General features: G+C 38.8%; 3 protein-coding genes across 6 annotated transcripts in view; 1 reads left to right on the top strand and 2 right to left on the bottom strand.

Moving 5' to 3' along the window:
• Window positions 1-13,928, bottom strand: part of LOC310739668 (protein HID1-like) — a 484,702-nt gene that overhangs the window by 392,428 nt on the left and 78,346 nt on the right. The gene's annotated exons all lie outside the window — the stretch shown is intronic.
• LOC310739756 (ras-related C3 botulinum toxin substrate 1) lies at window positions 935-7,329 on the top strand. Its single transcript, XM_083565990.1, has 6 exons — window positions 935-1,306; window positions 3,740-3,811; window positions 4,367-4,484; window positions 4,604-4,666; window positions 4,783-4,942; window positions 5,919-7,329. The coding sequence occupies exons 1-6, from the start codon at window positions 1,272-1,274 to the stop codon at window positions 6,047-6,049; spliced, it is 579 nt and encodes a 192-aa protein (XP_083422116.1). The 5' UTR covers window positions 935-1,271; the 3' UTR covers window positions 6,050-7,329.
• On the bottom strand, window positions 6,967-12,273 carry LOC310739745 (inactive serine/threonine-protein kinase 19). 3 transcript variants are annotated; one of them, XM_083565969.1, is made up of 7 exons: window positions 11,313-12,273; window positions 11,024-11,271; window positions 10,772-10,917; window positions 8,899-9,134; window positions 8,711-8,808; window positions 8,257-8,404; window positions 6,967-8,178 (listed from the first exon to the last, which is right to left on the bottom strand). In XM_083565969.1, exons 2-7 carry the CDS (start codon window positions 11,124-11,126, stop codon window positions 8,133-8,135), a joined length of 777 nt encoding a protein of 258 aa, XP_083422095.1. In that variant the 5' UTR covers window positions 11,127-11,271; window positions 11,313-12,273; the 3' UTR covers window positions 6,967-8,132. The 3 variants fall into 3 exon arrangements, with proteins under 3 accessions (XP_083422095.1, XP_083422094.1, XP_083422096.1); XM_083565968.1 differs by having other exon boundaries at window positions 11,024-11,376; XM_083565970.1 differs by lacking the exon at window positions 11,313-12,273 and having other exon boundaries at window positions 11,001-11,137.

Raw genomic sequence — 13,928 nt, 5'->3', positions numbered from 1 at the left:
TTGTTATAGTTCCAACATTGTGGATGTTATTAGCTGTTTACTGATGAAGACTTGAGTGTAAAACTGTTCATGGTGATTGTAGTCCTGAGCCATTCTAGCAGACAGTTTGTAGTCCAAATCCATCTTCGTGGTTCTTAAATTAAACCCTTCAGAATAATCTCATGGATCTTTCAACTGTTTATGTGGAACCATTCTCAGAAGCAATCCAGAGGTAGTGTGTCAGTAGGTATTAGGCAGGTCTGCAAAGAAGAAAGAGACAGGAAGACTAGTACTGCAGGAGCATGTTTAACTCTGCAGAGAGAGAATACAAGAGAGAGAGAGAGAGAGAGAGAGAGAGAGAGAGAGAGAGAGAGAGAGAGAGAGAGAGAGAGAGAGATATGGATTATTAGGTACCGTTATTGTTACATAATGTTTAAAGACACTGTACATTGTGATCAGGGTGTCAATAGTGACTTATGGCAGCATAACTGAAAGGAAGAGCCAGAAGATATCACAGACATAAGATATCTCTGGTACAAGAGACGACCCACCACACCACTGTCAACAAAATTGGGTGAACAAGTGAGAGTGGGGGGGACGAAGCATCGAAACATCCCAGTTCACCAAAACACTCTATAACCATGATCCCACCAGATCTTCTATTTGTTACAAGCCCACCACCACAGTGTCAGCAGTGGAGAATGGTGGTAGAGTTAGAAGTGGCCATACAGTATAAGTGTACTAAGAGTACAACCCTGGGGGCTCCAGTGCTGAGGGTGAGAGAAGACCAGCATGCACCTTTGGTTTTATACCCACATTTTTTGCATTCTAAATTTAAACATTTGGCTTATGTGATCAAATAATTTATTTGACATCTGCCCACATCTGTTTTGTTTTAAAGTACTGAAAGGCTAAACCAAAAGGCCGCTTATGAAAGAGGGGACTTTTATTTTGTAATACCCGGAGCTGCACCGGAAGCGGGTTGGTACATTTATGAAGCTGGTTCCGTTGGGTGGTGGCTACAAACTTTTCTGTTACTCTGAGAGTCGCTGTTCGCCCAACGCTGGAATGCGCAAAGGGCGTGAAAAGTCGGCTTGAAATATTGATTAGTTTTCGGTGTTTGGGCGATTAGACGCGTTTTAAACTTGAAGTTGGGTGGCTATTTTCGATAAACTTGGAGCGGCGGGGATTGTCTGGCCAAGTGTTAGCGAGTTGCACGGCAGCTAACAAGTAATTAGCCAGGAAGCTAGCGAGTAACTGAGCGAGAGAGCGCCTGGAGACATCGCGGACCAATGCAGGCCATAAAGTGTGTCGTGGTTGGAGACGGGTAAGATCATGTTTTTACACTTCATACAGGTTACAATCTCCCCGTTTAATGTTACAATCCGATGAAATCTCTCGAGGCCGTGTGGGAAAGACCGGGACGGACAGTGTGGTTCTTTAGCAGTAATTGGGATTAATAAGATAACACGAAGCTTTCCGTTCACATTAATATTAATACTATATTATTGATTATTTTTATTGAAACACGATCATTTTTAATGAACGCAATTGATACTCACGTTGTTTTTAAAGCGAAATGTGGCCATTAAAACGATACGAATATGATCAGGGTTGAAATAGGATTATATAAACAGTATTACTAATGAGAAATAGGAATAAAAAATAATCGACATGAATATATTGACGGACGCAGATTTGTGACGTTGGTCCGATCAGTTACCTTTAAACCGCAGGGAGACGGAGTGTGACGTAGCATTTCCGGTCCCCGCTCCCAGTCTAATAAACCACCACACAGTTTGAATAACTGTAATCTGTGTGTCTGCAGAGAAAACACGATACCCCTGATGGATTTCTGTCGTTTTCTATTGTCAGGTTGTCCCACTGTTTTATTTTGAACTGTATTCTTGTATTACTTACTGTAAGTTTGAATTGAAAAGTGGGCGTGGCTCTGTTCCTCCCGGGAAAATCCAGCACCCTGTGCTGCACTTTAAACACAAAGATAAACTGTACATATGTTGATGTTGAAAAGTTTGAGGTGCTCGATGTTTCTGGTGATTTGTTGGTTGATTTTTCTTCTTTTATCCCCTGAAGTAAATACAGAAAGTCTGTAACTCACTCTTTACAACTGTAGTGACCAGAAAAGCTTCTACAGAAAACAAAAGCTTCTAGATGCAGACCACATCAGTTTCCATTCCTGTTTGCCAGTCTGAGGCCGTCACGGACACCGAAACTTATCTATAGTAGTTCAGGTTTAGCGAGTCTGCTGGGCCCTTGATAGCATTCGATTCTTGTGAGACAATGGAAATCAGTGTGGTTTCTGCTGTTTTAGTCCAGTCCTGTCTAAGTCTTGATAGTTTTCGTATGCTTTTCTGCTTGCCACAGTTTGTAAAAAGTGATTTGTTTTGAGCTGCCAGGGAGGATAACAATCTAGCAACTTTCCTCTGAATGCTCTTATCAACAGTGTTTCCACCCACAGAACACTCGCTCCAATCTCACTTTTTCTATCATTCTGTGTAGTCTTGAGGCTGAAATTCTCAGATCACTGGTTTCTGAAAACTCGAACCATTCCTTTTGATAAAATCGATATTAAAGAAGGAGTTCACATTTTCGTCTTTTTTATTTATTTTTTTTCTCCCTTGGTGAACAGGCGTTTTTAATAAAAATGAAAAGTGAGCATATATTTTACAGATACCAAAAGCTATTCCTTTTACTTAAGATATAAACTGCCACCAATAATGTAAACAAACTGTATTACAGATTAATAATACAGCTAATCTTTAGAAGTTTATGAAAACAATCTAGCTGAGATTATAGATGATTGGTCCTTTATTAATACTTCCAGGGACACTTTGCAATTAAAGATGCTGGCTTAGTTGTTCATTATCATCGTAAAAATTGATCATGATGAATTAGTAAAAATGAGTTCTATATTTGATATTGATTGTAGTCATGCGCAGCAGTGTTCTGGGAGTTTTTATGGTTGTTCCGAACACTTCCTTACCAAAAAAAAAAAAACAGATTACGAACTGAAGAAAATGGTTTCGGTTTACTCAGCTCGCTTTAAATAACATAACACAACCATGTAGGCTACGTCTTAACAGTCAGCCATGTCCATGACATTAATCAAATATACAGACTTCTGGAGTTGTTTATATTATTTGTGTCCATGGATCACCTCCCTGCCTACCCAGACTTTGGGAAGTCGAGATTGATCTTAAAGGAACTGAAAATCCTTTAAGTATTCTGCAACAATTATTTCCAGTCCATTGATTTGGCTAGTTGAGCAACCTTCTAAGACTTCCTGTGTTTCTAATAATAGTACTGGCAAGTTTCGCTGTGTCTGTCACTGGGTTTGCCAATTTTAAAATTCCACTTCCTAGATTAAAACACTTTCCAGTGTTGTCAGCATTTTCATCGGCATACACGTGACTGACATTGCTTTCCGGTATTTTGACTATGTTAAAAATTCGAAAGCTCGTACGATCACCTGGGCACCAGGTTTACATGAAGTATGTAAACTAGCTAGTTGACATACTATAGTCTGACTTCTTCAGAATCAATTTCCACTACCAGAGCAAAACTTGGCCATATTGTGTCTGAACTGTAACTTTCATTATTGTTGGTAATGTTTTTTTTTCTTCCCCCATTTAATCCAGATGTTTTGTCCCTCCACTATTTAAGAAAATGTTTATAAGTTGTTTTAGTGTATAGGTGAGGTAAGAGTGTCTCTGATTTTTCTAATGTGTCTTTATTTCAGGGCTGTTGGTAAAACATGCCTGCTGATCAGCTACACCACCAATGCATTTCCCGGAGAGTACATCCCCACAGTGTAAGCCCACACTGCATTCATCAGTCATCTACATTTTGCTTGGTGTATTAAGACAATCGGTTAGGTGCTTCAGTCTGCTTTTACTGTAGAACTGCAAGTTTTTTTTACCCTCCTCATTTTAGATCCATACCATACTAATTTGTCTAACAATGGTCTTGTTTTCTTTCATCGTAACTAAAAGGAAATAGATTAATGCTGCACTAACACCAGGTAGTTTTTGCCACAATTAAAATCAAGACCCAGTGAAAGTTTCAGGTAAATGAGTTCAGAGGCTTATTGGACTTTAAATATTTCGGTCACCTCCACAATTTTATCAGCAGTTTTAATACTCCTAGAAATTGTGCAGCTGGTGATTTTACCTATTTTATCATTTAAAATATTGCCCACTTCATTCATAGTAAGGTGATTTTATTTAATATTGAATCGCAAAGAAATATGAAGCTTGTGCTTACAGCAGAAAGTGAAACTATATATTTTTTTTTGGTTGGAATAATCAGATTACTCATTGGTCCCAGGTGTACATTCCAGTTAAATCCCTCCTTCCTTGTTTTGCAGATTTGATAATTACTCTGCAAATGTGATGGTGGATGGCAAACCAGTCAATCTGGGTTTATGGGACACAGCAGGACAGGAAGACTATGACAGGCTCCGTCCTCTCTCTTACCCTCAGACAGTAAGACCTATTTCAGTTATCTATATGGGACATGTTTGTGACCTTTAGGCAAAGCAAAATGATCAGTGTGCTCTTGTAACGAGACGTATGTCCCTTTTTAAAAAAATTTTTTTTCCTAGGATGTGTTTCTGATCTGCTTCTCCCTTGTGAGTCCTGCCTCTTTTGAAAATGTTCGTGCAAAGGTGAGACCAGATGACCCTTTTTTTTTTTTTTTTTTTGATAGATCTGTTGTATATTGAGACGTCCATACCAAAATGGTCAAATGTATTAATGGCTGGATATCGTTCAATCTCTACAGTGGTACCCAGAGGTGAGACATCACTGCCCCAACACTCCAATCATATTGGTGGGAACCAAGCTCGATCTGAGGGATGACAAGGACACTATTGAGAAGCTGAAGGAGAAGAAGCTTACTCCTATCACCTACCCCCAGGGCCTGGCCATGGCTAAAGAGATTGGTATGTGTGCAGTGTCAGGTTGTTGTGTTCGCGTGTGGTTGTTACAATTTAACGTATGCACATTCTAATCCTCAAATATAAAAACAGCTCAGTCTAAAGGTGTTTATGAGCCACGTCAAGTCACACGAACCAAAAGTTATGTCAATAAATAAAACCTCACTTTTTTTCCCCAATAAAACCAAAAGGAAACAAAATATTAATTAGGGAAGCTGGTTATTCCTCTTTCTGTATAAGATTTCCAGGAAATTGTTTGGTTGTGTTGCCAGAGGACAATTGTAGTAATTATGGTCGATTCATACAGGATAAGTGATCACTGTGTGACTCGTAAAAATTCCACGTGTTCTCCATACACCTGATTTCATTGCAAAATGAAAGTTTATATTAAGAGCATGTATGGTTTGGTTGCACAAGTAGTGCTTAAGCATGAACAGGTCACATGGCCATGGCATGACTGCTAGGAATATGACTTTCTTTTAGCTTTTGGTCTACATTTGAACTATAACTGGTTCAAGTTTTGCTGACACAGTCTAAAAACGAGCATGCACTTCCTGGTGTGTCTTTAAACTGAATGTAGATAAGATGCATCACCTCAATGTTGTTTATACTGGGAATTTTAAAGAAGGTAAAATAGAGTAATAAATTCTTAAATGAGATTCAGAACTGTCAGTAATACCACCCCAGCTCATGACATTTACATACTCAAGTGTTTATCATGCCATTTTAAAGAGTGGGTGGAACCTGAGATAAGCAGTGCAGTGAGTAAAACAAATAATAGAAGGAAGGCGGTGTAATCTGCAAGACAGTGGTGGGGGTAAATGTCCAATCTACCTGTAGCTGAAAAACTATATCGCTAGGTCTAGAGATCAATATCTCCCACCTAAGTATAATCTATTTTTTTAAATGTATAGCCATCATGTATTCTGGCAGTTTAGTTCATTAAATAACATCACTGTACATCTCCCTGTTCATCCATCAGGAGCTGTGAAATATCTGGAATGCTCGGCCCTGACACAGCGTGGCCTTAAGACGGTGTTTGACGAGGCAATTCGAGCCGTTCTCTGCCCACCCCCTGTGAAGAAGAGGAAGAGAAAATGTTCTCTGCTGTAGCGTGAGCAAGGCCTACAATCCCAGCTGTATTTTGAGGGATAGGAATGAGATGGCGTACTTGTTCCCATGTTCCTCTTTTCTTTTCCTATTTTCATTTTTTTTTTTGTTGACTGAGTTTCTATTCTCACACAATTGAACATAATCTCTAGATGTAGGAGCAGGACCTGATCACCTCAAATCGATGTTCACTTAGACACACCCATATTGATATTAACATGGCCTTTCAACAGAATTGATCTTTGTTTTTTTTTTGTTTTTTTTTTAAAGAACACTGAACTTTTCCTGTAGTTCATTTTCTTTTAAGAGCCCTTGTGGTTTGTTTACAAGTCATCGTCTGAATGAAATACGTTTTGCCAAATAGCACTACGTTACCCACTGCATACACTACGTAAATTCTGTCATTCTCTTCTAAAGTTTGCTGAACAATAGGCCATGGTTATGCACGATAGAATACTTGAGTACTGTTCTTTTAAACAATTTTACTAGAGTCTGTCACCTAATACGAGTATATCAGTACTTGTCACTGGCTACATGTTTGTATTAAAGTCACTGTCTTGCGTTTCATACTGTAAAACATTAGACCCGAATAACAGTGCTAGCCTAGCTTCAGTGTTGCTCAAGTGCTTCCTCATAAGCACAGCTATACCTCCTCTTTATATGGTAAATGATTATTCCCAGTTAATTTCCTTTAATACCTATAACCCTGTCTGTGTATCCTCTCTAGATAAGTTCAGTCGCAGTCTAGAGATTGCGTACTCGGCTAGGGGACTCGAACCATCTCAAAATAAAACGCTACGTAGGGCGATCAGAACCCTTTAATGGTTTTATAGCATGTATAATGAACCTTAAACTTGTATTAAAATTTATTTTTTATTTTTTTTATATCTAATGTTAAAAGAAAAAAGGCAACACTACTGTTGGATTGTGACACGAAAGGAATTTAGCCTTTTTTTTTTTTCCCCACTTTAGTCCTTGTATTCCCTTCATAGATAATCATATTTGTAACTAAACTTTTACTTTGTACACTAACATTTAACTGTCCCTTCTGTCATCTGGATAGTATGTTTCTGACAGAACTGTCAATGCAGAATGACTTTCGGAGCTTTTGCATACTTCCTTTAATTTGTCCCTGAATCCAAGTATACAATGTGCATTTGCCATCGCGAGTCTTTGTGCACAATTAGAGCCAATGTTGTAACCTTTTCCCCCCCACTTACGGGATATGCCTAATTACTTGTTTTTGGATAAATGGTGACAGAAATAAAGCAGAATTAAATGTGGCTTCTTTGGGGGTCAGTTCTATCGTTGTGGGATATAAGGGTGACATTCTTACAATATCAGCAGTCAATAAATCAAGTTGTGTAGGACTGGAATATATACCCAATTAAATTTATAAACTATATATCAATTATATCTTTTAAATAAGCAAGGAGCCTGTAATAATAAATTAAATTGTCTTAAGATTATTTCTTGTAGACAAAAAAATGCAGCAAGATATCCTATTTGGCAACTAAAAGGCTCCACTCTACATGGACTCAGTAAGTCAGAAATTATTTTTAGTAAGAAAGTCGCCTAGCATGCATGTTTTTGGGAGCCGGGAAGAGACCAGAGAACCTGGAAAGTAACTTGAGCTCAGGATCAGAGCAGGCATCCTGGAGCTATGATGCCACAACACTATCTACTTAACCATAATGAGTTAAAGAAATATCGTATAGCATATACAAACCTAAGCAGAATATACATCACTGAAAACTCCACTGTGACAGTTATTTTGTACATTTATTTGATGGCAGAGAATATACAGTTATTTCAAAAGGTCAGACAATATTTTGGAACCATTTGTTTCACAACAAAATACACCATAGAATTTAAGGCAACAACAAAAAAAAAATACTTCTCATAAGAAGCAAATGTTATATTTTGGTGAATTTTCTGCAAACTTACACATATTTACAACTTTGAATGTAAACTTGTTGATTGCACTTCATCCATGTTGCTTACAACTCACTGAAATACTTTGTGCAACAGCCTGAAAAGAAATATCACAAGCTTCTCAGTTCATTCACTCATGGTGAGCTGAAGCTCAAGTGTCCACGTATCTCAATAAGGTCCCCGATGTGGTCTTTATTCTAGAAATTGAAAGTAAATAACATTAAGATAGACAATCGGTACAATTAATTAAAAATGAAACAATTATGTAGTCTTACCGTTCTACCAGTTCTGCACCGATTATGTCGTGGATGTGGTACTTGATATCGAGTTTGACTTGCGATTTGTTACGACGTAATTCTAAATCAGCCTTTAGGATTTCGTTGTATTTTGATTTCTTGACCATGCCGAGTACTGCTTTGCGTCCTAATAAATAAAAATAAGTTTTTTCTAGATGCTAAATGATAGTCACAAGAAAAATACATTGTGGGTGGTTCTATGATTGGATGCCTTTGAAACTTGAAAAATGATTTAGATGAATGCACCTGAATGTAAAATATGTAGGTAGTATTATTGTAGTAATAGTGGGCTGGAATGTGCAAAAAGTGTACTTCACAATGCCGTTTTTTTTATTGTCCTATAAGTCAGTTTGTTTCAGTGAGACCCAGATGGCACCGCAATCGTTAAATTAACCACGGAGAAGTCAAAAGTGCTGCTCATTTTTCACATTACCTTGAATGAAGTATTTGGTGAATCGGCCGGAGTTCGGAATTGAAAGCCACCAGCTTCCTGCATCTCTGACGGTCAACACTCCTGACTTCACGAGCTGCCTGTTGTCAAAAACTGATTATTAAACACTAAATTCCACACAGGTCTGTGCACGAATAGGCTGTTATTGTTCATTAAAACCTTGCTCTTACGTGATCTCTGAATCAGTGAAAAAAAACTCCTTCAGCATTTGACATTTGCTGAAGCTTAGTCCTGAGCAACTAGGCAGCACTTTATCTAGAAACTTCTCGACTGTTGCACGAGTGTCTTTTCCGATCTGTTCTGCCAGAACTTTGGTCCTGTAATCTTCAGTAAACACCAAGGCAAATGTGTCGGTGTCAAAGCCCAGCTGGAACATGAGCAGTTCTCCTTTGTCCCGCAACTCGTTCTGCAAACACAGAAAATACAAAAGGAACAGCTGTAAGTCTCTTTTGATGTGATGTTTCCGGGAACCACGAACAATTTTTCTTTTAACAAGTGTTTGTAGACCTCATGCAGACATGCAATTCTTACAACAATCTTGCTTTTGCTCTGATCATATGGTCAAAACAAGGCTGGGTGGTCCCTTCGTCTTCAACCATAAGAATGGGGAGTCCAGAAGCAGAGCATGGTTTATACTTTTAATTGTTCAATCAAAGGCCACACTAAGTTATTGTTTGGATATTTAATGATAAATTATAGGGGTCCAAACAGCAGTCAGATTAGACTTAATTTTGTCCATCACTGGAAAACACTAAAGCGCCACGAATATTCGAAAAGCCGAACTAATTAGTTAGTTTTAAATCTTCATGCTGTACATAAGATGCAGGTGGGATTGTAACCATTGCTGCTGCTGGTGTTGGGTTGTATCACTCCACCCTGGCTTTGATGATTATTCTACAACAGCAAAAAACTTCGAGGCAAACGAGGTCCGTGCAACCTTCAACTGCGTAGGTTACTGACAATAAAAGTTAATTCAATATTGCAGAAATAATATAAATCTGAAATGCTAAAACAGGATCAGATCATTTTGGGGGTCATTATCAGTGCTGCATGTTATTAATGTGGGATGTGTAATTCAATTCATTTTTATTTGTATGGCGCTTTTAACAATGAACAACAATGTCTCAAAGCAGCTTTAAACAGATAATGTGGTGATAAAAAATAAATCTGTTCTTTATAAGTGTAAGTTTGTCCCTGATGAGCGAGCCGGTGGCGACTGTGGGAAGGAAAAACTCCCCGAGATGGTATAAGGAAGAAATCTTGAGAGGAACCAGACTCAAGAGGGAACCCATCCTCATCTGGGTTCCACCGAATGTCCATTTATAGCAGATATACGATGTTGAGGGGTGCAGTGATGATGATCAGAAGCAAACTGTAGTCCGGAGTCAATGTAGCAGACTGTTGACATTAACTACAGTCCAATCCATTCTCAAAGCTCTCGTTCTTACTCCTGAATTTTATGTGTAACCTACTTCAAATTCAATCACAGACTTGGCAGACTGTATCTGAAAATATGCTCCAAAGTATTTATTGCAGTTACAAATGAATGATGAGCAGCATTTTGCATGTAGCCAGGAAAGAAAATAGTAACATCTTTCCGTATTATCAGTTGCATTGTAAAAGTATGGAACATGCAAGATTTGATGTTGTCATCAGAATGGTTTTAGAGCAGTGTACAGAGAAGTTTTTTACCAATACATAAATAAAATACATTAGATCACAAAAAATGTGTTGGACAAAAGAACAAATATATAAATTATTAAGTAAAACTCAAAAGTAATCGATTGAGAAATCCTGCATTAGGAAACCTTTTTCAGTGCCTTGATTTGCACAGCTTCCATCACCCAAGTGTGTGGTTGGAGATCAGTGGTTAATTCATTGGACTTTAGATCGGAAGGTCATAAGTTAAAATCCCACCACCACCAAGTGGCAACTGCTGGGCCTTTGAGCAGGGCTCAGTTGTGAGTCACTCTGGATAAGGGCGTCTGCCAAATGTCATAAATATAAATGTAAGTGTGTAATGTGCTGAAGGAATCACATTACCAGCTGCTTGTCCACAAGCGTTTTGTCGCTGAGTAAACTGTACAGCTGGTGTTTGTAGACAATCGGTGGAAGGCTGTCGTCAAACAACTTCCTTGGGAAAAGCGTCATCAAGTACTGCAAGGTAGCTTTGACATCACAAGGTCCTTCTGCTCATAAACATAACCGTATAAACATTAGGATAAGTTAATATAACAAGTGTCATGCAACAACCAACTACACTTGAATGCACCCCGCAGGCGCTAGTGAACGCACCTCGGACGTCTTCGTGTTCAGGATTTCCGATGAGATTGTCAGCTCCAAATCTCTTTCTCTTTACACGGAACGTTTCTGAAATGAGCGACCTTTTTCTGTTCATGGCTCCAGAAAGGCTTAATAAACCCTGACTGGTTTAACCAAGAGAAAAAAAAAGAACAGCATATGCTATTCAGTCGTGGAAGTGAAACTCGGAAGCACAGTTTAGCTTTGTTGACACATCCTGTCTGAGAAAGTAAGCATTTTGACTAAGGAAGGAAATAAAACACGGTGTTACACAACCAAAGACAAGTTCAGACATGAACACAAGCTGACTGGGTTGTTTGGTAAACTAACTTCTTCTCTTTGTATTATTTATATTGTCGGAGTAAAGGTGCTTCACCGCCACCTACTGAACTGGAGTGTGGAGTGAAGCCTTCAAGACCTCAACCATCACTAAGGAACAGAAAAGTAATAAAGGAATGAAAAAAAACCTTTAAATATATACACTGCCCGTCCAAAAAAATAAATAAAACACTCTAATGTTTCGTTAGACCACCTTTAGCTTTGATTAGGGCATGCAATGGCATCGGTTTGATAGATAGAGTCAGACCACTGCACAAAGTCTTCTCCAGGACATCCCAAAGATTTTCAATGGGGTTAAGGTTTGGACTCTGTGGTGGCCAATCCATGTGTGAAAATAACGTCTCATGCTCCAATAAAATCTTTTTCACAATTTGAGCTCGATGATTCCTTTAAGTCAAGTCAAGAAGCTTTTATTGTCATTTCAACCATATATAGCTGATGCAGTACACACTGAAATGAGACAACGTTTCTCCAGAACCCAGGTGCTACATAAAACAACATAGAGATACATAACACAACATAGAGCTACATAACAGAACACAAAGCTAAGAACTTAAGTAAGTCTTCTCGCCACATAAAGTGCATCGTGTGCAACCGGGTGCAAACAATGTGGAAAAAAAGGAAGTGCAGACAGACAACACAAGACAGTGTGGGACAGATACACAAAACAAAAGAAAACTGTATACTAAAGTGTAGTGTATACAAGAGCAGCAGCCGAGGGGTGCAAAACAGCATGTAAACAGTATATGATTAAATATAAGTATGCCATCAGGCAAGAAAAAATCCATTGATGGAATAACCTGGTCATTCATTATATTCAGGTAGTCAGCTAACCTTATTTTTTGAGCACATCACATTGCAGAACCGAGACCTGACCTACTGCTGCAACCCCAGATCATAGCACTGCCCCCACAGGCTTGTACGGTAGGCACTAGGCATCATGGGTGCATCAGTTCATCCACCTCTCTTCTTACCTGGAACAGGGTAAATATCGACTCATCAGACCACATGACCTTCTTTCATTGCTTCAGAGTCCAATCTTTATTATCCCTAGCAAATAGAAGCCTTTTTTTCTGATTAGCCTCACTGATAAGTGGTTTTCTTAAGGCTACACAACTGTTTAGTCCCAATCTCTTGAGGGCCTCTCACATGCGTGTGGAAATGCTTTTACTTTCTCTATTAAACATTGCAGTGAGCTCGATTGTTGTTGTTTTTTACAATTTGATTTCACCAATAGTTTAAGTAGTTGCCGATCACAATTATTCAAGTTTTTGTTGTTCCGTCCACATTTCCTCCTCAAAGATGATGGTTTCCCACTATCCTTCCAGTTTTTACTAATGCGGTGGAGAGTTCTTCAGCTTTACAGAAATCAACAGTCAAGGTGAATGGTGTGCATTTATCCCTGATGAGCAATAAGGGGCGACTGTAGCAAGGAAAAACTCCCTTAGATGTTATGAGGAAGAAACCTTGCGAGGAACCAGACTCAAAAGGGGAACCAATCCTCATTTGGGTGACATCAAAAGTTTGATCATAAATCTTCCAACAATACAGAACACTGAAGAGTGAGAACTAACATGAGTACTGGAGTATAAGATTATAAGTAATGTTCTTACTACAGTCGTATACAGTCTTTATTGTTATAAAACTAGGAGCTACTGAGCTCAACATTTGTGATCATCACAGATTCAGCATCAGCTTCTCCATGCCAGAGCCTTTAAACACTCCAGGAGGTCCAATGTCAAAACTCCACACATGTAGTTTGGCATCTACTTCTTCAAAGGTCCATAATCTTCATGAGGTGGGACGTGACTGGAGCTGGCCAAACCTCAGGAAGCCTCGGGACGGGGAGAGAAAGAGAAGCAGTGGAGAGAAATTAGCGTAGCTGCTGTTCATGATATTAAGTTGATAATGTGCATGTGATCATATGTTCTGGAGCTCAAGGTTATGATGTGAGATGTATGTTATGTGTAGGCTTTGCTAAAAAAGATACGTTTTTAATCTACACTTAAACTGGGAGAGTGTATCTGAGCCCCGAACACTGTCAGGAAGACTGTTCCAAAGTTTAGGAGCTAAATGTGAGAATGATCTACTGCCTTTAGTGGACTTTGCTATTCTAGGAACTACTAGAAGCCCAGAGTTTTGAGATCTCAGGGAGCGTGACGGATTGTAGCGTGTTAAAAGACTGGATAGATGCATGGGAGCCAAACCATTTAGTGCTTTATAAGTGAGTAGCAGTAGTTTGTAGTCTATTTGAAACTTAACAGGAAGCCAGTGCAGGGATGATAAGATTGGGGTTATATGATCATATTTTCTTGACCTTGTAAGAACTCTTGCTGCTGCATTCTGAACTAACTGAAGCTTGTTCATTAATGATGCAGGACATCCACCTAGTAATGCATTACAGTAGTCTATTCTGGAGGCCATGAACGCATGGACGAGCTTCTCTGCATCAGATATAGATAACATGTTTCTTAGCTTAGAAATATTTCTAAGGTGAAAGAAGAAATATTTCTAAGCTAAAAACCATAAAGAAGTACCACTAAGAAATGAGCCACATGTA

The sequence above is a fragment of the Silurus aristotelis genome, assembly GCF_946808225.1.
Source record: "Silurus aristotelis genome assembly, chromosome: 17".
Lineage (NCBI taxonomy): Eukaryota > Metazoa > Chordata > Actinopteri > Siluriformes > Siluridae > Silurus > Silurus aristotelis.
The sequence above is the reverse complement of the archived record's forward strand: the minus strand, read 5'-3'. Positions and strand labels throughout refer to the sequence as shown.